The sequence below is a fragment of the Salminus brasiliensis genome, chromosome 1 (genome assembly GCF_030463535.1).
Source record: "Salminus brasiliensis chromosome 1, fSalBra1.hap2, whole genome shotgun sequence".
NCBI lineage: Eukaryota > Metazoa > Chordata > Actinopteri > Characiformes > Bryconidae > Salminus > Salminus brasiliensis.
This window is the reverse complement of record NC_132878.1, coordinates 230484-253765: the sequence shown is the minus strand read 5'-3', so window position 1 is coordinate 253765 and position 23282 is coordinate 230484. Positions and strand designations below refer to the sequence as shown.

Genomic DNA, 23282 nt, shown 5'->3' with positions numbered 1-23282 from the left:
TTTAATGTGATATAGAGTTAATTACAGGTAGACACTGTCTAACCACTGACTATGTTTATTTGGGTTTATTCTAATGTTATATAGAGTTAATTACAGGTAGACACTGTCTAACCACTGACTATGTTTATTTGGGTTTATTTTAATGTTATATTGAGTTAATTACATGTAGACACTCTCACTGTCCACTGACTATGTTTATTTGGTTTTATTTTAATGTGATATAGAGTTAATTACAGGTAGACACTCTCACAGACCACTGACTTTATGTTTATTTGGGTTTATTTTAATGTTATATAGAGTTAATTACAGGTAGATGCTGTCTAACCACTGACTATGTTTATTTGGGTTTATTCTAATGTTATATAGAGTTAATTACAGGTAAACACTCTCACTGTCCACTGACTTTATGTTTATTTGGGTTTATTTTAATGTGATATAGAGTTAATTACAGGTAGACACTCTCACTGTCCACTGACTTTATGTTTATTTGGGTTTATTTTAATGTTATATAGAGTTAATTACATGTAGACACTCTCACTGTCCATTGACTTTATGTTTATTTGGGTTTATTTTAATGTGATATAGAGTTAATTACAGGTAGACACTCTCATAGACCACTGACTTTATGTTTATTTGGGTTTATTTTAATGTTATATAGAGTTAATTACAGGTAAATGCTGTCTAACCACTGACTATGTTTATTTGGGTTTATTCTAATGTTATATAGAGTTAATTACAGGTAGACACTCTCACTGTCCATTGACTTTATGTTTATTTGGGTTTATTTTAATGTGATATAGAGTTAATTACAGGTAGACACTCTCATAGACCACTGACTTTATGTTTATTTGGGTTTATTTTAATGTGATATAGAGTTAATTACAGGTAGACACTGTCTAACCACTGACTATGTTTATTTGGGTTTATTCTAATGTTATATAGAGTTAATTACAGGTAGACACTGTCTAACTACTGACTATGTTTATTTGGGTTTATTTTAATGTTATATAGAGTTAATTACAGGTAGACACTCTCACTGTCCACTGACTTTATGTTTATTTGGGTTTATTTTAATGTTATATAGAGTTAATTACATGTAGACACTCTCACTGTCCACTGACTTTATGTTTATTTGGGTTTATTTTAATGTGATATAGAGTTAATTACAGGTAGACACTCACAGACCACTGACTTTATGTTTATTTGGGTTTATTTTAATGTTATATTAAGTTAATTACAGGTAGACACTCTCACTGTCCACTGACTTTATGTTTATTTGGGTTTATTTTAATGTTATATAAAGTTAATTACAGGTAGACACTCTCACTGTCCACTGACTTTATGTTTATTTGGGTTTATTTTAATGTTATATTAAGTTAATTACAGGTAGACACTCTCACTGTTCACTGACTTTATGTTTATTTGGGTTTATTTTAATGTTATATATAGTTAATTACAGGTAGACACTCTCACTGTCCACTGACTTTATGTTTATTTGGGTTTATTTTAATGTGATATAGAGTTAATTACAGGTAGACACTCTCACTGTCCACTGACTTTATGTTTATTTGGGTTTATTTTAATGTGATATAGAGTTAATTACATGTAGACACTCTCACTGTCCACTGACTTTATGTTTATTTGGGTTTATTTTAATGTGATATAGAGTTAATTACAGGTAGACACTCTCACAGACCACTGACTTTATGTTTATTTGGGTTTATTTTAATGTTATATAGAGTTAATAACAGGTAGATGCTGTCTAACCACTGACTATGTTTATTTGGGTTTATTCTAATGTTATATAGAGTTAATTACAGGTAGACACTGTCTAACCACTGACTATGTTTATTTGGGTTTATTTTAATGTTATATTGAGTTAATTACAGGTAGACACTCTCACTGTCCACTGACTTTATGTTTATTTGGGTTTATTTTAATGTGATATAGAGTTAATTACAGGTAGACACTCTCACTGTCCACTGACTTTATGTTTATTTGGGTTTATTTTAATGTTATATAGAGTTAATTACATGTAGACATTCTCACTGTCCATTCACTTTATGTTTATTTGGGTTTATTTTAATGTGATATAGAGTTAATTACAGGTAGACACTCTCATAGACCACTGACTTTATGTTTATTTGGGTTTATTTTAATGTTATATAGAGTTAATTACAGGTAAATGCTGTCTAACCACTGACTATGTTTATTTGGGTTTATTCTAATGTTATATAGAGTTAATTACAGGTAGACACTCTCACTGTCCTCTGACTTTATGTTTATTTGGATTTATTTTAATGTTATATAGAGTTAATTACAGGTAGACACTGTCTAACCACTGACTATGTTTATTTGGGTTTATTTTAATGTTATATTGAGTTAATTACAGGTAGACACTCTCACTGTCCACTGACTTTATGTTTATTTGGGTTTATTTTAATGTGATATAGAGTTAATTACAGGTAGACACTCTCACTGTCCACTGACTTTATGTTTATTTGGGTTTATTTTAATGTTATATAGAGTTAATTGCAGGTAAATGCTGTCTAACCACTGACTATGTTTATTTGGTTTTATTTTAATGTGATATAGAGTTAATTACAGGTAGACACTCTCACAGACCACTGACTTTATGTTTATTTGGGTTTATTTTAATGTTATATAGAGTTAATTACAGGTAGATGCTGTCTAACCACTGACTATGTTTATTTGGGTTTATTCTAATGTTATATAGAGTTAATTACAGGTAAACACTCTCACTGTCCACTGACTTTATGTTTATTTGGGTTTATTTTAATGTTATATAGAGTTAATTACAGGTAGACACTGTCTAACCACTGACTATGTTTATTTGGGTTTATTTTAATGTTATATTGAGTTAATTACAGGTAGACACTCTCACTGTCCACTGACTTTATGTTTATTTGGGTTTATTTTAATGTGATATAGAGTTAATTACAGGTAGACACTCTCACTGTCCACTGACTTTATGTTTATTTGGGTTTATTTTAATGTGATATAGAGTTAATTACAGGTAGACACTCTCATAGACCACTGACTTTATGTTTATTTGGGTTTATTTTAATGTTATATAGAGTTAATTACAGGTAAATGCTGTCTAACCACTGACTATGTTTATTTGGGTTTATTCTAATGTTATATAGAGTTAATTACAGGTAGACACTCTCACTGTCCATTGACTTTATGTTTATTTGGGTTTATTTTAATGTGATATAGAGTTAATTACAGGTAGACACTCTCATAGACCACTGACTTTATGTTTATTTGGGTTTATTTTAATGTGATATAGAGTTAATTACAGGTAGACACTGTCTAACCACTGACTATGTTTATTTGGGTTTATTCTAATGTTATATAGAGTTAATTACAGGTAGACACTGTCTAACTACTGACTATGTTTATTTGGGTTTATTTTAATATTATATAGAGTTAATTACAGGTAGACACTCTCACTGTCCACTGACTTTATGTTTATTTGGGTTTATTTTAATGTTATATAGAGTTAATTACATGTAGACACTCTCACTGTCCACTGACTTTATGTTTATTTGGGTTTATTTTAATGTGATATAGAGTTAATTACAGGTAGACACTCTCACAGACCACTGACTTTATGTTTATTTGGGTTTATTTTAATGTTATATAGAGTTATTTACAGGTAGACACTCTCACTGTCCACTGACTTTATGTTTATTTGGGTTTATTTTAATGTTATATAAAGTTAATTACAGGTAGACACTCTCACTGTCCACTGACTTTATGTTTATTTGGGTTTATTTTAATGTTATATAAAGTTAATTACAGGTAGACACTCTCACTGTTCACTGACTTTATGTTTATTTGGGTTTATTTTAATGTGATATATAGTTAATTACAGGTAGACACTCTCACTGTCCACTGACTTTATGTTTATTTGGGTTTATTTTAATGTGATATAGAGTTAATTACAGGTAGACACTCTCACTGTCCACTGACTTTATGTTTATTTGGGTTTATTTTAATGTTATATAGAGTTAATTACATGTAGACACTCTCACTGTCCACTGACTTTATGTTTATTTGGGTTTATTTTAATGTGATATAGAGTTAATTACAGGTAGACACTCTCACAGACCACTGACTTTATGTTTATTTGGGTTTATTTTAATGTTATATAGAGTTAATAACAGGTAGATGCTGTCTAACCACTGACTATGTTTATTTGGGTTTATTCTAATGTTATATAGAGTTAATTACAGGTAGACACTGTCTAACCACTGACTATGTTTATTTGGGTTTATTCTAATGTTATATAGAGTTAATTACAGGTAGACACTGTCTAACCACTGACTATGTTTATTTGGGTTTATTTTAATGTTATATTGAGTTAATTACAGGTAGACACTCTCACTGTCCACTGACTTTATGTTTATTTGGGTTTATTTTAATGTGATATAGAGTTAATTACAGGTAGACACTCTCACAGACCACTGACTTTATGTTTATTTGGGTTTATTTTAATGTTATATAGAGTTAATTACAGGTAAATGCTGTCTAACCACTGACTATGTTTATTTGGGTTTATTCTAATGTTATATAGAGTTAATTACAGGTAGACACTCTCACTGTCCTCTGACTTTATGTTTATTTGGGTTTATTTTAATGTGATATAGAGTTAATTACAGGTAGACACTGTCTAACCACTGACTATGTTTATTTGGGTTTATTCTAATGTTATATAGAGTTAATTACAGGTAGACACTGTCTAACCACTGACTATGTTTATTTGGGTTTATTTTAATGTTATATTGAGTTAATTACAGGTAGACACTCTCACTGTCCTCTGACTTTATGTTTATTTGGGTTTATTTTAATGTGATATAGAGTTATTTACAGGTAGACACTCTCACAGACCACTGACTTTATGTTTATTTGGGTTTATTTTAATGTTATATAGAGTTAATTACAGGTAGACACTCTCACTGTCCACTGACTTTATGTTTATTTGGGTTTATTTTAATGTTATATAAAGTTAATTACAGGTAGACACTCTCACTGTCCACTGACTTTATGTTTATTTGGGTTTATTTTAATGTTATATAAAGTTAATTACAGGTAGACACTCTCACTGTTCACTGACTTTATGTTTATTTGGTTTTATTTTAATGTTATATAGAGTTAATTACAGGTAGACACTCCCACTGTCCACTGACTTTATGTTTATTTGGGTTTATTTTAATGTTATATAGAGTTAAGAGTTAATATAGAGTTAGTAAGTTCAATGCGCCTGACTAGCGCTACTCCATATGTCCTAGTTCATAGCTTTCCCAGGCTCGGCTTGGAGGTTTGTTTCTGAGTAATGGTATTGGCTCAGCCCCGGCAGCTAGCACTGCCCTAGTGCCTCGCCAGCCCCAGGTGTGTTCCTTTTGTTTGCCCAGTATGGTTTGTCACGTTTTTGTTTAGTTCTTCCTTATCCCTTGTAATTGGTGCTGCATTTCTGTTTTGTTTATGGTTTATTGTTATTAATAAACTCCTCGCTTCGGTCCATCCCCTGCGAGTGTTCTCCTGTCATTGTCAGACCGAGTGGATCATGACAGAATCCTCGGCCGACCGCCTCCGAACAGCGGGGATGGAGGCCTTGGGTCAGGCTGTTTGCGCCCAGGGTCGATTCCTGGGGCAGCAGCAACACACGTTACAGAGTGTGTCAGAGACGGTTGGTCGCCTGGTGCAGCAACAGGCTGATCAGCAGCAACAAGTCGCCCAACTAGTGGGTGGCATCCAGGGGCTCACGAATCTGGTTCAGACTTCGTTGGAGCCCCCTAGTCCTCCCAGCCCTGTCACGACTTCCCCTAGCCTGTATCCGGTTGGAAGACCGGATACGTACCATGGCGATCCAGAGCTTTGCGAGGGGTTCTTGCTACAGTGTGCGGTTTTCTTTAATAATCACCCAACCGGCACTGACCAGGCGAAGATCGCCTTTCTCGTATCCTGACTCGCTGGAAAAGCTCTGGACTTAGCCACAGCCACCTGGGAGGACCTCAGTGAGAAGCCCTTCTCGGACTATTTGAAGCAGTTCAAGGCGGTGTTCCAACACATTTACATTTACATTTATGGCATTTAGCAGACGCTCTTATCCAGAGCGACTTACAAGGTTGCACGTATTACAGGGGTGGGCCAATGGAGTGTTAGGAGTCTTGCCCAGGGACTCTTATTGGTGTAGCACAGCATAGTCACCCAGACCGGGAATCGAACCCTGGTCTCCCACATGGTGTTGTTGTAACGCAATGGTAGGTGGTGGTGTTATCTGTTGCGCCACACCAACCACACCCCTGATGGGGCTCACTAAGGGCGATCTCCTGCTGCAGATGGAGCAGGGCTCCAAGCCGGCAGCCCAGTATGCGCTGGAGTTCCGAACGCTAGCCGCTGGTAGCGGATGGAACCAGCCGGCCTTGGTGGCACTGTTCCGCAACGGACTTAATCCGCGTCTGCAGCGGGAGATGGCATGCCGGGGTGAGTCACTTGAGCTTGACGAGCTTATTGGGCTCGCTATTAGGTTAGACCAGCTTCTTGGTCATCCTACTAACCCCAGGTTACCGAAAGCTGGGGGTTCAGCGGCCAGGCCGGGAAGGCAGACCGGTCCGGCTGTCCAGAGTGGAGACCTACTCGCTGGTTCAGAGGGGCGAACTGCCCCGACGTCATCGGCAGGAACGACCTGCGAGCCCATGGAAGTGGGTTCCAGGGGCCTTACACAGGAAGAACGGAGTAGACGGAGCCGAGAGGGACTCTGCTACTACTGTGGGGCTGTGGGGCACGGAAGGAAGGCCTGTCCTCGACAACTCCCATTGAAATCCTGCCTATTCACCGAGGAGCGCGAGGAAGGGACCCCTCGCGCCAATGCGGTGAGTCTGCCCGTCCAGGGACTCGTTTCCCGGTCGATCACATTGCCTGTCAGGGTTTCCTTCCAGAGCCAGTATCTTGTCGTTTCAGCACTGATCGACTGTGGAGCGGAGGGCAGCTTCCTGCGAGCTGACATCGCGCAGCGTCTGCGGATCCCGACCGTGCCGCTCCCGAAGCCCCTCCGCGTCACCGCCCTGGACGGACAGCCCATGGGTCTTCGGTCCATCACTCACCGTACTGAGGGATTTCGTCTCGCCGTGAGCTTCCTCCACCAGGAAGTGGTGTCCCTGCTGGTTCTACCTGTCTCCGAGCATGAGATGATACTAGGTCTGCCCTGGTTGAGCCAGCATAACCCTCATATCTCCTGGCCTGAACGGGAGATTGTATCCTGGTCCCCTTATTGCCGTTACAAGTGCCTTACCCTAGCCCCCCTTAAGGTCATGTCTACCTCCATAGAGAGCCCCGAGCCCGAAGACACGGTAGTCCTGCCACCGGAGTATAACGATATGAGAGATGTGTTCAGTAAGTCCAGTGCCACTAAACTTCCCCCCCATCGCCCTTAGGATTGCGCCATAGATCTGGTTGAAGGGGCCACTTTACCTAAAGCCAGGATCTACCCCCTTACGGGGGAGGAAGAGAGGGCAATTGAGGACTACATTTCAGAGGCTTTAGCTCAGGGATACATCACTCCGTCCAAGTCTCCGGTGGCTTCGGGGTTTTTTTTTCATCAGGAAGAAGGGGGGGTGGGTTAAGGCCATGTATAGATTATCGGGCACTCAACGCAATCACCAATAGGTACCCGTTTCCTATGCCGTTGGTGCCTTCCGCTCTTGAGCAGCTGCGGGGAGCCCAGATATTCACGAAATTGGATCTCCGCAGTGCGTACAATCTGGTGCGTATCAGGGAGGGGGACGAATGGAAGACGGCATTCATGACCACCAGGGGGCATTTCCAGTACCGGGTTATGCCATATGGGTTAGCTAACGCCCCCTCCGTCTTCCAGGCTTTCATAAATGACGTCCTGAAAGACTACCTCGGATGCTTTGTGGTGGTCTTTCTGGACGATATTCTAGTGTACTCCCCCGACCTGTATACGCACATCCGTCAAGTTCGTCTGGTCCTGGCGAGGCTTAGGGCCCACCTGCTATTCGCTAAATTAGAGAAGTGCGTGTTCCATGTCCATGAGATCCCTTTTCTGGGGTACATTATCAGCGAGCGGGGGGTTCAGATGGATCAGACCAAAGTCCAGGCAGTCTTGGACTGGCCGTCACCTGGCTCCGTGAAGGAGGTCCAGCGGTTCCTAGGTTTCGCTAATTTTTATCGGCAGTTTATCCGGGATTTTACGGGGTAGGGGATAGGGAGCTCCTGGCAGTCAAAATGGCGCTCGGAGAGTGGCGTCATTGGTTAGAGTGTGCTGCCTACCCCTTCCTGGTATTAACAGATCACAAGAATCTAGAGTTTTTGAGAAATGCCAAGTGTCTAAACCCCCGGCAAGCCAGGTGGTCCCTGTTCTTCGCCAGGTTCAGATTTACGATCTCGTATCGTCCGGGCTCCCGCAACACCAAAGCGGACGCTCTCTCTCGTATTCACCAGTCTGTGGATGAGGGAGAGACCGCTCCAGCACCCATCCTGCCATCGGGTGTCACCGTCGCGGCAATTCAGTGGGACCTGGATACAGAGATAGACGAGGCCCTCAAACGCACCACCGTGCCCCCATCATGCCCTGTGAACAAGGTCTACGTCCCAGGGGCTTTCCGGGGAAGCTCATCGGTTGGGCTCACGCTTCTCCGGCATCGGGTCATCCAGGTGTCCGCACGTACTATCTGCTCTCTCCCAAATATTGGTGGGAGGGGATGAGGGCAGATATACATCGGGTAGTGGCATCATGCAGTGAGTGTGCTCAATGTAAGACCCTGAAGACGCTCCCATCGGGGAAGCTCATGCCGCTACCCGTTCCTGAACGTCCGTGGTCTCACCTGGCTGTTGACTTCATTACTGACCTGCCTAAGTCTGGTGATGACGGTAGTGGACCGTTTCTCACGAGGGGTTAGGTTCATACCGCTCAAGCCTTGGTAGAATTTCGGGATTCCGGAGGACATAGTATCTGACCGGGGGGCCCAGTTCACATCTAAGGTATGGGGTGCCTTCTGTGAACACCTGGGGGTGAGTGTAAGCCTGTCCTCGGGTTATCACCCCCAGTCTAACGGCCAGTGCGAGCGCATTAACCAGGAGCTGGGGAAGTTCCTACGGCTGTACTGTCCTGACTACCCCAGCGACTGGTCCCGGTATCTGGTCTGGGCCGAGATGGCCCAGAACTCACTGAGGTGCGCAACCACTGGCCTGACCCCATACCAGTGTTACCTAGGCTACCAGCCTCCGCTGGCCCCCTGGACTGCCACAGAGACCCAAGTCCCAGCAGTGGATGCTTGGATGCGTCGCAGCGAAGCGGTCTGGACCGGAGCCCACCAGCACATCCAGACGCTACAAGGCCCAAGCGGACCGGAAGAGAGGGGAGACTCCGACATACCAACCAGGTGACCGGGTCTGGTTGGCCACGAAGGACCTCCGGACTAGTCTCCCTTCTCACAAGCTGAAAGTTAAGTACTCTGGTCCTTAGAAAAAAGAGTCAACGATGTTGCTTATCGTATCCGACTACCCCCACAGTCACGTGTTCACCTGGTTTTTCATGTGTCTCAGCTCAAGCCCGTGGTACCTGGACCCCTGGACGAGGCCACCCCGGCGGACACGCCACCGGAGCCAGTGGAGATTGAGGGGACCCCCACCTACACGGCTCGACGAATGCTGGACTCTCGAAGGCATCCCCTCATCCCCTGCGAGTGTTCTCCCGTCATTGTCAGACCGAGTGGATGACAGTTATATAGAGTTAATTACAGGTATACACTCTTACTGACAATGTTAATTTGAATTTATTCTAATGTTATATAGAATTAATTACAGGTATACACTCTCACTGACTGTATGTTAATTTGAATTTATTCTAATGTTATATAGAATTAATTACAGGTATACACTCTCACTGACTGTATGTTAATTTGTGTTTATTCTAATGTTATATAGAGTTAATTACAGGTAAGTATATATATATATATATATATAGAGAGAGAGATAGTTAGTCTGCTGCATTGGATCTTTTAGAAGTTTCAGAATTATACTACTGACTAAAAATAAACCTGAGTTACAGAAAGGTTTTATTGTAACTCCCAGAGCCCTCAGATTTCCCTGCAGAATTCACTGTGTAGTTGGTGCAGTAGCCGTAATGACCACACAGTGGCAGTGCAGCACCACAGGTCTTTAACCATGCTGTGAACACTTCTGACTGGGTAAGGTTATCTAGAACCAGGAGTTTCACCAAGTCTCCCTCTGACTGAGTCTGTTCACATCTTAGCTGATGAATTATGAACAGAAACAGAAAAACTGCACAGATGCTAATAGCTAAGGATGCTAGCTGTTCAGTGTGAAGGTTATTGCAGATGTTTAATGAGGATAAAATGTTTAAATGTTAATTAGTTCAACTAAATGTAGATTATACAGTCCACACATAGGTCAAAGAAACCACATCTGAAAAAATACAGTTTATTATAAAGTTGACAGTGAAGCTTGATTACAGAATTACAGACACTGTCCATCACTGACCACCACACTGACCACCACCTCGTATCTGCAGATCACCACAAATCACCACAATCATCTTAATAAACTGTTGAATATTAGTCTCATTGAATCCCTGTGTTTATAAAAATGATCTATCAAACGTACATTTCACTTAGACTTCAAATCCATAAATAATTTCAGTTTTCTGTAAAAATGTTCTGTTTCTAAATAAACTACTATCATCAGACTCTTCTAGAACTCTTCTAGAACTCTACCCTTCTATAAACATATACAGTCTTTAGGGTTCTTTACTAAGAACAATGGTTCTATACAGAACTATGACTACTCAAAGACCTGCCTGGAAGCTTCATCTGGGTACAATGTTCCTCACATTAGTGGGAAACTTCTTGTATGTGGTTCTTTAGTAGCAACAAAAAGGGTTCTGTGGTACGGAGTATTGTTTCCAGTACTGTACAGAACCCTCTTATCTACTTTTCATAAGATCAGAACATCAGTGTCAGTATGAAGAAGTCCAGGCTGGTCAGTCGCATCCCTAAAATCAGAAACTTCAGTTCGGTAACGTGGTGCTTCTCCCACTCGCTCACCATTCATCAGACAGTTCAGCTCGGTTTACAGTTTCTTCAACAGTCCAACAAACATCTTCATCATCAGCATCATCAACATCATCATCATCATCATCATCACCGCATTCAGAGCACTGGTCACTCCATGGCAGGCCAAGGATTTTTGGACTGAGTTGATTAGGATGTGGCTCGGTTACACGTAGGCATTGCGTCCGTACTGGCTGGAGTGTGTTCGGGATGAGGCGGAGTGTACGAGCGCTGCTCCTCTGCTGGAGGTTTGGTGATGGTAGGCTCTGAAGCAAGGACAGAGAGAGAGAAAATTTAATACAGTGACCAAACCATCAACCCGGCTGTGGAATTCACACTGATGTTTCTGACCTTGAGAGAAACAACCACATGTGAGGAACCTGAGGAACCCTTAAATCTACTGGATCCAGACCCTACTATGTCTGAGGAACCCTTTTTCTGTGGAGTAAGGAACCCTTTAATCTACTGAGCCTGATGACCCATTGACCTTACTGGGTCTAAGGAAACATTAACTCTAATAGAACCAGACCTAACAGAGTGTGAAGAACTAGACCCTACTGAGTCTGAGGAACTGCTGACTCTACTGAGTCTGAGGAACTGCTGACTCTACTGAGTCTGAGGAACTACTGACTCAGTCTGAGCTCGAATGAAACTGCCTTTGCCTTTGTGAATGTCGGCTAAGCTTAGTCTGTGCTGGCTGGTGATGGTGACAGCAGTGAGACAGGGTGAGAGATGGACTCACAGCATCTCCTCCTTCCTCTTCACATTACAGGAACACAGCAAACAGCAGCCTCCAATCAAAGCAAGCGTACCTGAACTCCAGCCAATATACAGCCCCTCCCCAATCTCATACCTGTGAACACAACAGACACATCCAACCGCCCAGAATACCATTCAGCAAAAGAATGAAGCTTCTTAAATTAGAACAGTGTTTGATGTATACAGAATTATACAGTATTTGAAGTATACAGTACTGAACAGTGTTTGATGTATACAGTACTGAACAGTGTTTGATGTATACAGAATTATACAGTATTTGAAGTATACAGTACTGAACGGTGTTTGATGTATACAGAATTATACAGTATTTGAAGTATACAGTACTGAACAGTGTTTGAAGTATACAGTACTGAACAGTATTTGATGTATACAGTACTGAACAGTGTTTGATGTATACAGTACTGAACAGTATTTTACGTATACAGTACTGAACAGTGTTTGATGTATACAGTACTGAACAGTGTTTGATGTATACAGAATTGAACAGTTTCTGATGTATACAGTACTGAACAGTGTTTGATGTATACAGTACTGAACAGTGTTTGATGTATACAGGATGCTGAACAGTATTTAATGTATACAGTACTGAACAGTGTTTGATGTATACAGAATTGAACAGTTTCTGATGTATACAGTACTGAACAGTGTTTGATGTATACAGTACTGAACAGTGTTTGATGTATACAGGATGCTGAACAGTATTTGAAGTATACAGTACTGAACAGTGTTTGATGTATACAGTACTGAACAGTGTTTGATGTATACAGGATGCTGAACAGTATTTGAAGTATACAGTACTGAACAGTGTTTGATGTATACAGTACTGAACAGTGTTTGATGTATACAGAATGCTGAACAGTATTTGAAGTATACAGTACTGAACAGTGTTTGATGTATACAGAATTGAACAGTTTCTGATGTATACAGTACTGAACAGTGTTTGATGTATACATGATGCTGAACAGTATTTGAAGTATACAGTACTGAACAGTGTTTGATGTATACAGTACTGAACAGTGTTTGATGTATACAGTAAGGCACAGGTCAATCACCAAAGGCTGTAAAACCGTAAAGTTCTGTCTGGTCTGGCAGCTCTGCACACACTCCTACACTGCTGTTCAGGGCTGGATTTTATTGTTATTGCTGAGAAAAAGTTAACCAGAAACACTCACTTAGTTCCAGGATAGAGGGGGTCAAAGAACTCCCGAGTGATGTTGGCGGCGTACCATGAAACAGCAATCATTGTGCATAGGCCTGCAGATAAAGCCCTTTCAGTGAGTTTATTATGTAACCCCCCCCCCTTACACACACACACACACACTTTGACATTTATCAAATATCAACCTTTTTAAGTTTCTCGCTCAATACTTCTGTCATGTACTCGTGACATTTCTGAGCTTGAGGTTGATGTGAATGTCAGTGCCACCTACTGAGAGAGAAATGCAATAACCCCCCCTGGCCCAAGAGGGAGCTCTTACCCTGCAGGATGAAGAAGACTCCTCCGACAGCAGCGATTCTTCCCTTCAGGATGTAGTTCTCGCCTCCTATTTTGGAGCACTGCATTCCCACCAGTGTGGCAACCAGCCCAAAGGTTCCCATCACGATAGCCGCAATCATGAGAGCACGACATGCCTGAATATAACCTGAAATAGACCCAAAAAGACCCAAAAAGACCAACTGCTCAGTGAAACTGTTCTTACAAAAATACTCACGCATACTTTCCCCTCACTTTCAAAATGAAATGATTAACAGTATAACAAAAAGGTAATCAATAGAAAAAGACAATTTAACAAATAATCAGTTGTTAAATATCGACAATTAATAGAATATTCAATATAAAATATGGAGTTTAACAAATAATTAAAAGGAAACAATAAAAGTTTTTTAAATAAAAGGAAAATTGACGCATATTTAATAATATATATGTAATAACAGTTTTATAAACAGTTCATTTAAATGAAAAGACCAAGAGCCCCTGTTTTCAAACCACTTATTAATTATGAAGTATGAGGGCCAGACTGAGCCCAACTTGTTAAGTGCAGGTGCACAGAGACATGTTTACAAAACACAAATAATAATGACGTACAATACATCTGATTTTACAGTATAGTAGAAAACAATGCTGATTATAGTGATTATCAACGTGAGAAGAACAGCAACAGCAGGAACAGGATGGCTCTGTTGATGAGCTCACAGAGAAACCTCAAGACATTTACCACAATTTAATATAAAATATTGCCTAATTAATAACCCAGTCATGGTCAATAATAACTAACCCTAACCCCAATTAATAACCCTAATCCCAATTAATAACCCTAATGCCAGTCTGTAAGCCTACCTTCATCTTAATGAAATCCTAGCCCTAATCCAGTTTAATACCGCTGCTCGGTAAACGACCCGGCCTGATGCAGACCACATACCGGACAGTGCGAGCATGGATGGAAACTCTCTGCAGTTGTGGACCCCGGTGGAGTCTGTAGCGCAGGACATCCACAGGTTTTCATAGATGGTGGAGGTGGTGATCACATTGCCATCCACAGTGGACACTCTCCAGTAGCGGTTGGGCAGTGAAACGCCGATCAGGACCCAGCCCAGAAAGCCCAGGAGCAAGGCCAGGGCCTCCTGAACTGGCTGCACAGTGCCCATAACCTCCACAATTACCCAAACTCAGCTCCAAAAACTCAGCTTTCAGCTAGAGACCCAAAACCGCAGCTTTACCCGCAGTAGCTGGAAGAAACTGCAGCAGTGCAGGTCAACCCCTCAGCCTCAGCTTTCTCTCCAAAAGCCTCGTCCAGTTCGTGTCCTTCACGCTTTAGTCTCAAACAAGCGTGAACCGGGGGGGGGGGGGGGGGGGCAGTTTAAAAGCCCAGCGAGGTTCTGAACACAGCCTGCTAATGTGGGGCAAGTCTTTGAAATTCTGTGATTAATGTCCCCCAGCCTGACACCCTCTCCTCAGCCTTCAGATCAGACATGGCTTTATAAACCCTCAGAGTGTTTAATCAGACTGTTTAATCAAAGAGTTTAATCAGACTGTTTAATCAAAGAGTTTAATCAAAGAGTTTAATCAAAGAGTTTAATCAGACTGTTTAATCAAAGAGTTTAATCAAAAAGTTTAATCAAAGAGTTTAATCAAAGAGTTTAATCAGACTGTTTAATCAAAGAGTTTAATCAGACTGTTTAATCAAAGAGTTTAATCAAAGAGTTTAATCAAAGAGTTTAATCAGACTGTTTAATCAAAGAGTTTATTCAAAGAGTTTAATCAGACTGTTTAATCAAAGAGTTTAATCAAAAAGTTTAATCAAAGAGTTTAATCAAAGAGTTTAATCAAAGAGTTTAATCAAAAAGTTTAATCAAAGAGTTTAATCAAAGAGTTTAATCAGAGTGTGTAATCAAAGAGTTTAATCAGAGTGTGTAATCAAAGAGTTTAACCAAAGAGTTTAATCAGAGTGTGTAATCAGACTGTTTAATCAGAGTGTGTAATCAGACTGTTTAATCAAAGAGTTTAATCAAAGAGTTTAACCAAAGAGTTTAATCAGAGTGTTTAATCAAAGAGTTTATTCAAAGAGTTTAATCAGAGTGTGTAATCAAAGAGTTTAATCAGAGTGTGTAATCAAAGAGTTTAACCAAAGAGTTTAATCAGAGTGTGTAATCAGACTGTTTAATCAGAGTGTGTAATCAGACTGTTTAATCAAAGAGTTTAATCAAAGAGTTTAACCAAAGAGTTTAATCAGAGTGTTTAATCAAAGAGTTTATTCAAAGAGTTTAATCAGAGTGTTTAATCAAAGAGTTTAATCAGACTGTTTAATCAAAGAGTTTAATCAAAAAGTTTAATCAAAGAGTTTAATCAAAAAGTTTAATCAAAGAGTTTAATCAAAGAGTTTAATCAAAGAGTTTAACCAAAGAGTTTAATCAGAGTGTGTAATCAAAGAGTTTAACCAAAGAGTTTAATCAGAGTGTGTAATCAAAGAGTTTAACCAAAGAGTTTAATCAAAGAGTTTAATCAGAGTTAAATCAAAGAGTTTAATCAAAGAGTTAAATCAGAGTTTAATTAAAGAGTTAAATCAAAGAGTTTAATCAGAGTGTGTAATCAGACTGTTTAATCAAAGAGTTTAATCAAAGAGTTTAACCAAAGAGTTTAATCAGAGTGTTTAATCAAAGAGTTTAACCAAAGAGTTTAATCAGAGTGTTTAATCAAAGAGTTTAATCAAAGAGTTTAATCAAAGAGTTTAATCAGACTGTTTAATCAAAGAGTTTAATCAAAATGTTTAATCAAAGAGTTTAATCAAAGAGTTTATTTAAAGAGTTTAACCAAAGAGTTTAATCAGAGTGTGTAATCAAAGAGTTTAACCAAAGAGTTTAATCAGAGTGTGTAATCAAAGAGTTTAACCAAATAGTTTAATCAAAGAGTTTAATCAGAGTTAAATCAGAGTTAAATCAAAGAGTTAAATCAAAGAGTTTAATCAAAGAGTTAAATCAGAGAGTTTAATCAAAGAGTTTAATCAGAGAGTTAAATCAAAGAGTTTAATCAGAGAGTTTAATCAAAGAGTTTAATCAAAGAGTTTAATCAGAGAGTTTAATCAGAGTTTAATCAAAGAGTTTAATCAGACTGTTTAATCAAAGAGTTAAATCAAAGAGTTTAATCAAAGAGTTTAATCAGACTGTTTAATCAAAGAGTTTAGTCAGACTGTTTAATCAAAGAGTTGAATCAGACTGTTTAATCAAAGAGTTTAATCAAAGAGTTGAATCAGAGAGTTTAATCAGACTGTTTAATCAAAGAGTTTAATCAGACTGTTTAATCAAAGAGTTTAATCAGAGAGTTGAATCAGACTGTTTAATCAAAGAGTTTAATCAAAGAGTTTAATCAGACTGTTTAATCAAAGAGTTTAATCAAAGAGTTTAATTAAAGAGTTAAATCAAAGAGTTTCATCAAAGAGTTTAATTAAAGAGTTTAATTAAAGAGTTAAATCAAAGAGTTTAATCAAAGAGTTGAATCAGAGAGTTTGATCAGAGAGTTTAATCAAAGAGTTGAATCAGAGAGTTTGATCAGAGAGTTTAATCAGAGAGTTTAATCAAAGAGTTTAATCAGAGAGTTAAATCAAAGAGTTAAATCAAAGAGTTTAATTAGAGAGTTTAATCAGAGAGTTTAATCAGAGAGCTAAATCAGAGATTTTATTAAAAGAGTTTAATCAAAGAGTTAAATCAAAGAGTTTAATCAAAGAGTTAAATCGGAGTTTAATTAAAGAGTTAAATCAAAGAGTTAAATCAAAGAGTTTAATCAGAGAGTTCAATCAAAGAGTTAAATCAGAGAGTTTAATCAAAGAGTTTAATCAGAGAGTTTAATCAGAGAGTTAAATCAGAGAGTTTAATCAGACTGTTTAATCAAAGAGTTTAATCAAAGAGTTTAATCAGAGAGTTTAATCAAAGAGTTTAATCAAAGAGTTTAATCAGACTGTTTAATCAAAGAGTTAAATCAAAGAGTTTAATCAAAGAGTTTAATCAGACTGTTTAATCAAAGAGTTTAATCAAAGAGTTAAATCAGAGAGTTAAATCAAAGAGTTAAATCAAAGAGTTTAATCAGAGAGTTTAATCAAAGAGTTTAATCAAAGAGTTTAATCAAAGAGTTTAATCAGAGAGTTTAATCAAAGAGTTTAATCAAAGAGTTTAATCAGACTGTTTAATCAAAGAGTTAAATGAAAGAGTTTAATCAGACTGTTTAATCAAAGAGTTGAATCAGAGAGTTTAATCAGAGAGTTGAATCAGACTGTTTAATCAAAGAGTTTAATCAAAGAGTTTAATCAGAGAGTTTAATCAAATAGTTTAATCAGAGAGTTTAATCAAAGAGTTTAATCAGAGAGTTTAATCAAATAGTTTAATCAGAGAGTTTAATCAAACAGTTTAATCAGAGAGTTTAATCAAAGAGTTTAATCAGAGAGTTTAATCAATTCAATTACTGAATCTGTTAATCTGAACTAGATCCTTCGCTGAGTTGTTGGAATGTAAAGAACCATTACAGTCCAGTTGAAATGGACACAGACTGTAGAATTACTGATAATTACACTGTAGTGAAAAATACCAAACTGAGATTAGATCTGTTTTACAGTCATGCGTCGAATTTAATTCCAGGTCATTTTGGAGCGTTTCTATTGGTCCGTTCATCCACTGTAGTGGATGAGTGGATACAGCTGCGAGCAGCGCTGTGGGTTGCTGTACTTTTGTTGGAAACGTGTGAATGAAGCTCATTTGACTCAGTTCAGTCTGGGACTCACAGAAGATTCTGACTGGACCTGAGAGTCGGACGGGCCGCTGCTGAGATAATGGAAACTACACTGAGCTTAAACATGGAAAGATCTCCTTGTTTCTTTCTGCAGATGAAAAGAACCTGGACTGGTTCTCATGAGGAGAACTGATCTGAGAACTTCTGAGAATGCTCCAGTAAAAGCACCAGTTCACCAGTAACAGCAGCGCTGGTGTGAATCAGCAGACTCAGACTCATCTCTGAGACCTTCAGCCACAGTGGAGATTCCTGACCCCTAATCCCCTGAGAGTAAACATGTATTTCATTACTGAATCTCATTACTGAACCTCAGCTGGACAACAGATACAATTCAGCTTTAGAAGTGGTCACATGACCAGTCACATGATTTGCAACATGTTTATAGAAAGTTCAGGATCCTGAGTGTTTCTATTATATCATATTTACTGAGTTCAGACCTTTAAAACCTGAAAATGCTCATTACAAACATGACAAAACCAGCGCTCACCCGTGTCAGCCTGTGTGTGTGTGTGTGTGTGTGTGTGTATGTAGCTATGTCTTTATTACTGTATATATATATATATATATATATATATATATATATATGTTGAGTGTTTCTATTGTTTTGGCCATTTGTGTTATTAGCAGGGTGGCAGTGATCGTTAGTTCCCTGCATTATTACTGTAAATAATGAGCCTGTGTTATTACCCTGTTATTACAGTACTCAGTGTTATTACAGCAGGTTCTGGTGAATTCTTACCTGGCAGGGCGAGTAAACTCTGGAAGTACCAGCAGTTGTAAACTCCAGTGGAGTCTTCAGCGCAGGACATCCACAGGTTCTCGAAGAGCTTGGAGGTGATGATCACGTCGTCGTAGTCGGACGACTCCTTCCAGGTGCTGTTGTGCAGAGTAACGAAAGCACACACACAGCCCAGAAATCCCGACACCAGCCCACACACCTGCACTGCATCCCTCATCCTGGCCCCCTGCTGCAGCCCGGAGCTCAGCTCAGCTCAGCTCAGCTCTGCCCGGCTCTGATTGGGTCGGCTCTGATCGGGTCAGCTCTCCGGCTCTGCTCTAAATTCCCACACAGAGGAGGAAGCTGTCCTCCACATGTTGACAGGTACTGCTGAGGGAACCACAGTGTGGGTTGTTAGGACCCTGGACTACAACACACACACACACACACACACACACACAGGCAGGTGGGATAAAAAAAAGATAAAAAGTGTAAATTCAATAAATGATTAATAAGGATATACTGCCGGTCCAACAGGTTCAAAATCAGCATTTCTGTCAATCTTTAACAAACCCATCATTTACTCAGGGTGGGGTGGGGTGAGGTAGAGGGGGCGGAGAAACCTTCTTTAATGTTCCTGCTCTTAAACTCCAGGTACTGCTGGAATCCTGACAGCTGGACGTGTCTGTGAAGCTGACCACTGTACACACTACAGGCTAACTGTCCTCTGTGCCAAATCTAAACTACTTCTGTAAACTGGATTATTAGACAAACTGATCTGATGATTTCAGGCTGAATCTGAAAACACTGTTTCAATTCTAACACTTCTTACACTTATTATACTAATATTCATCATAATATTATTAATATTCAAAGAACAGCCCTGTACAACAACTATAGTTTAATAATGGAAATAAAAATCCCCAGATTGCTCACATCAAAAAGTACAAAAAGTACAAAAATGAAATTAATGCAAAATATTAATACAAACTAAAATAAAAATAAATATAAAGAATCAGCAGAAAAGAAACTGTTCTTCTACTGTTCTCCTGTCTTATTCAGCACCGTCACACTCTGTACAGCTACTGAAATGCTTTGATGACCGACCACATTCATGAAAGCAAGACAAAGGAGCATTAAATCAAAGGTAGATCAAGGATCAAAGGTAAATGTATGTATATATATATATCAGAACTAACTTTCTCTGTCTTTTTATCTTCTTCGAGTAAATGGCCACCCCAGCCCGATCTGCTGGAAGATTGCCCGCTGAGGTCCCCTCTACCTGCATCTAACCAGCTGCCACCTACCAGTCCGGCCAGCGGGCTCCCCCACCCACCACCACCCATGGCGGACCGGCGGCTCTCCCGCCTGCCGCTGCTGCATATATATTTAAATATATATTAATATATTAAATATAAATATGCTTCTAATGTAAGTGTTTTACTGAGCAGATGAACTCTTGCTCATGAGGAACATTCATTTTAGCACTAAAACCTGTCTAATAAACTAATAAACTAATGAACTGAAGTGTTACTGCTGGTCTGTCAGAGATCATTAGAGTAAAACAGTCCACTGAACCCAACGCTGCAGAAGTGACTGTGCTGACACAAATGCAACTGGTTGAATACAATCAAATCCTCACAGCAATGCTCCTCCAGAATCTAGTAGAAAGTCTTATTCTCTGGGCAGTAGAGACAGTCACAGAAGCAGAAGCAGCATCAGCTTTTTAAATACCCTTGATTTCAGAAGTAAAGAAACAGTAAAAGAGCAGGTGTCCCAATACTTTTGTCAATATAGTGTACCTTCACCTGGCTACTTTATCAGAACTCCCACTCTTGTAATTCCACCTTGCAAACACTACATCAGGCTAAACACACACACACACACACACACACACACACACACTTTACAGCAGGGTGTCCACAGGTAGGGAAGTGTCCTCCACACAGATAAGGTATAATTAGACAGTGTGGGGGACACCACCATGCACAGGCCATAAAACACACCTGTTTAATCACACACACTTCATCACACCAACATTACTTCCATCAGTCACATTTCACACACACACCTCACACACACACCTGACACACACACCTCACACACACACCTGACACACACACCTCACACACACACCTGACACACACACCTCACAGCAGTAGCACAGAGAACCCTGCGGGGGGTGATAAGAGCTCCCCCTCACTCAGCTGTATTTTACTCACTTTCTGCATCACTGTCACTCACTTCCTCTGATCATAATGATCCATACTGTAAAGACGAGATCCATGGATCAGTCTGGATCAGTGTGGATCAGTTTCATCCAACCTGATCTGGATCAGTCTGGATCAGTTTGGATCAGTCTGGATCAGTTTGGATCAGTCTGGATCAGTTTTGATCAGTTTGGATCAGTTTGGATTAGTTCGGGTCAGTTTGACTCAGTTTGGATCAGTTTGGATCAGTTTTGATCAGTTTGGATCAGTTTGGATCAGTTTGGATTAGTTCGGGTCAGTTTGACTCAGTTTGGATCAGTTTGGATTAGTTCGGGTCAGTTTGACTCAGTTTGGATCAGTTTGGATCAGTTTGACTCAGTTTTGATCAGTTTGGATCAGTTTGGATCAGTTTGGATTAGTTCGGGTCAGTTTGACTCAGTTTGGATCAGAGTGCATCTGTCTGGATCTTGATCAGTGTGGCTTAATTTGGGTCAGTTCAGATTGGATTGGGTCAGTTTGGGTCAGTTTGGATGCTTCCCTTTGAGTCTTGGTTCTTCCTCCTGATCTGAGGTTTTTCCTGTTTTTCCTGCCGCTGTTGTCATTAGTTCACTCTCTCGTGGCTCGGACACGGCTCTCTGTAAAAGCCTGTGGAAATAAGCCTGGGTCTGGGACTGAGACTGAGCCCGGGCCCGAGCCTGAGCCTGAGCCTGGGCCTGGGCCTGAACGCTGATGGGGAGCTGTTTATGGGAGACGTTGAGGTTTATGAGAGTTTATGGGTTTATGGTTTATTTCCTCCAGTCTCTGTTTTAGATGATTCAGTCGTAACTTTTAGAGATTTTTATTGATTTGAGTTCAGTGTGGAGAAGATCACACTGTTCCCTGATCTGATAACACTCCCACTCACCCCAGCGCAGAGATCACAGCTCCCCACCCACTGCCAGGACCTCTACCTTCACTGAACTGAGAAAAACCTCTCACCTCTGATTAACCCGTCATACTCACCTGTCACCTAAACTAAGCATTACCTGTCTGAATCAGCAAAGATCAGTCCATCAAAGTCCATTTGGATCTGTGTAGATCAGTTTGGATCTTGATAAATAATTCTGGATCTGCGTGGATGACTCTGAATCAGTATTGATCTGCGTGGATGACTCTGAATCAGTATTGATCTGCGTGGATGACTCTGAATCAGTCTTGATTTGTGTGGATGACTCTGAATCAGTCTTGATTTGTGTGGATGACTCTGAATCAGTATTGATCTGCGTGGATGACTCTGAATCAGTCTTGATTTGTGTGGATGACTCTGAATCAGTCTTAAACTGTGTGGATGACTCTGAATCAGTCTGGATCTGCGTGGATGACTCTGAATCAGTCTTGATCTGTGTGGATGACTCTGAATCAGTCTTAATCTGTGTGGATGACTCTGAATCAGTCTTGATCTGTGTGGATGACTCTGAATCAGTCTTGATCTGTGTGGATGACTCTGAATCAGTCTTGATCTGCGTGGATGACTCTGAATCAGTCTGGATCTGCGTGGATGACTCTGAATCAGTCTGGATCTGTGTGGATGACTCTGAATCAGTGTGGATCAGTTTGAATTTGGCTCAGTTTTGGTCGGATTGAGGTTTTGGTCGTTTGTAGTAAACAAGAAATGAACCCAAATGGTGACTCTGCTCAGTTTCGGTCAGTCTGACCCATTGGCTCTGAAACTCTTTGAGGAAATGCTGATGTGGGAGTTTAGGCTTTATGGGAAAATTTGTGATTGTAGAGGAGTGTTTATGTGTTTTATTGATCTCGGTGTGGTTGGTAGATGATTGTGCCACACTCTGCACACACTGATCTGATAACACTCCCACCAGCAGAACCACAGGAGCTGACAGAACGGGCTCAGGTTTTCAGAAGCTCGCTGTGAACACAAGTATGTCAGACGACAGAGCGGGACTGACGGAGCACTCCATACTCTAAAACTATGAGTGTTGGCGTAGTGCAGTCGGTAACAAGTCAAGTCAAGTCAGATTTATTTGTAGAGCTTTTTACAACTGTTGTCGTCACAAAGCAGCTTTACATAATTATTACTTAATAAAGAACAGAGACAGAGAAGAAAGAAGGAATAACATTAAGGATCAAAGACCCCCGTGAGCAAACCAACGGCGACAGTGGCAAGGAAAAACTCCCTC

The 23282-nt window shown here is 40.0% G+C and overlaps 1 protein-coding gene across 3 annotated transcripts; it reads right to left on the bottom strand.

Annotated features, from left to right (window-relative positions):
- Window positions 1-10480: 10480 nt before the first annotated feature.
- On the bottom strand, window positions 10481-19387 carry LOC140570946 (claudin-15-like). 3 transcript variants are annotated; one of them, XM_072692649.1, is made up of 5 exons: window positions 18917-19387; window positions 13382-13546; window positions 13076-13157; window positions 11866-11976; window positions 10481-11389 (listed from the first exon to the last, which is right to left on the bottom strand). In XM_072692649.1, exons 1-5 carry the CDS (start codon window positions 19131-19133, stop codon window positions 11290-11292), a joined length of 675 nt encoding a protein of 224 aa, XP_072548750.1. In that variant the 5' UTR covers window positions 19134-19387; the 3' UTR covers window positions 10481-11289. The 3 variants fall into 3 exon arrangements, with proteins under 3 accessions (XP_072548750.1, XP_072548749.1, XP_072548751.1); XM_072692648.1 differs by lacking the exon at window positions 18917-19387 and adding an exon at window positions 14324-14574; XM_072692650.1 differs by lacking the exon at window positions 18917-19387 and adding an exon at window positions 14324-14574 and having other exon boundaries at window positions 11936-11976.
- Window positions 19388-23282: the final 3895 nt, after the last annotated feature.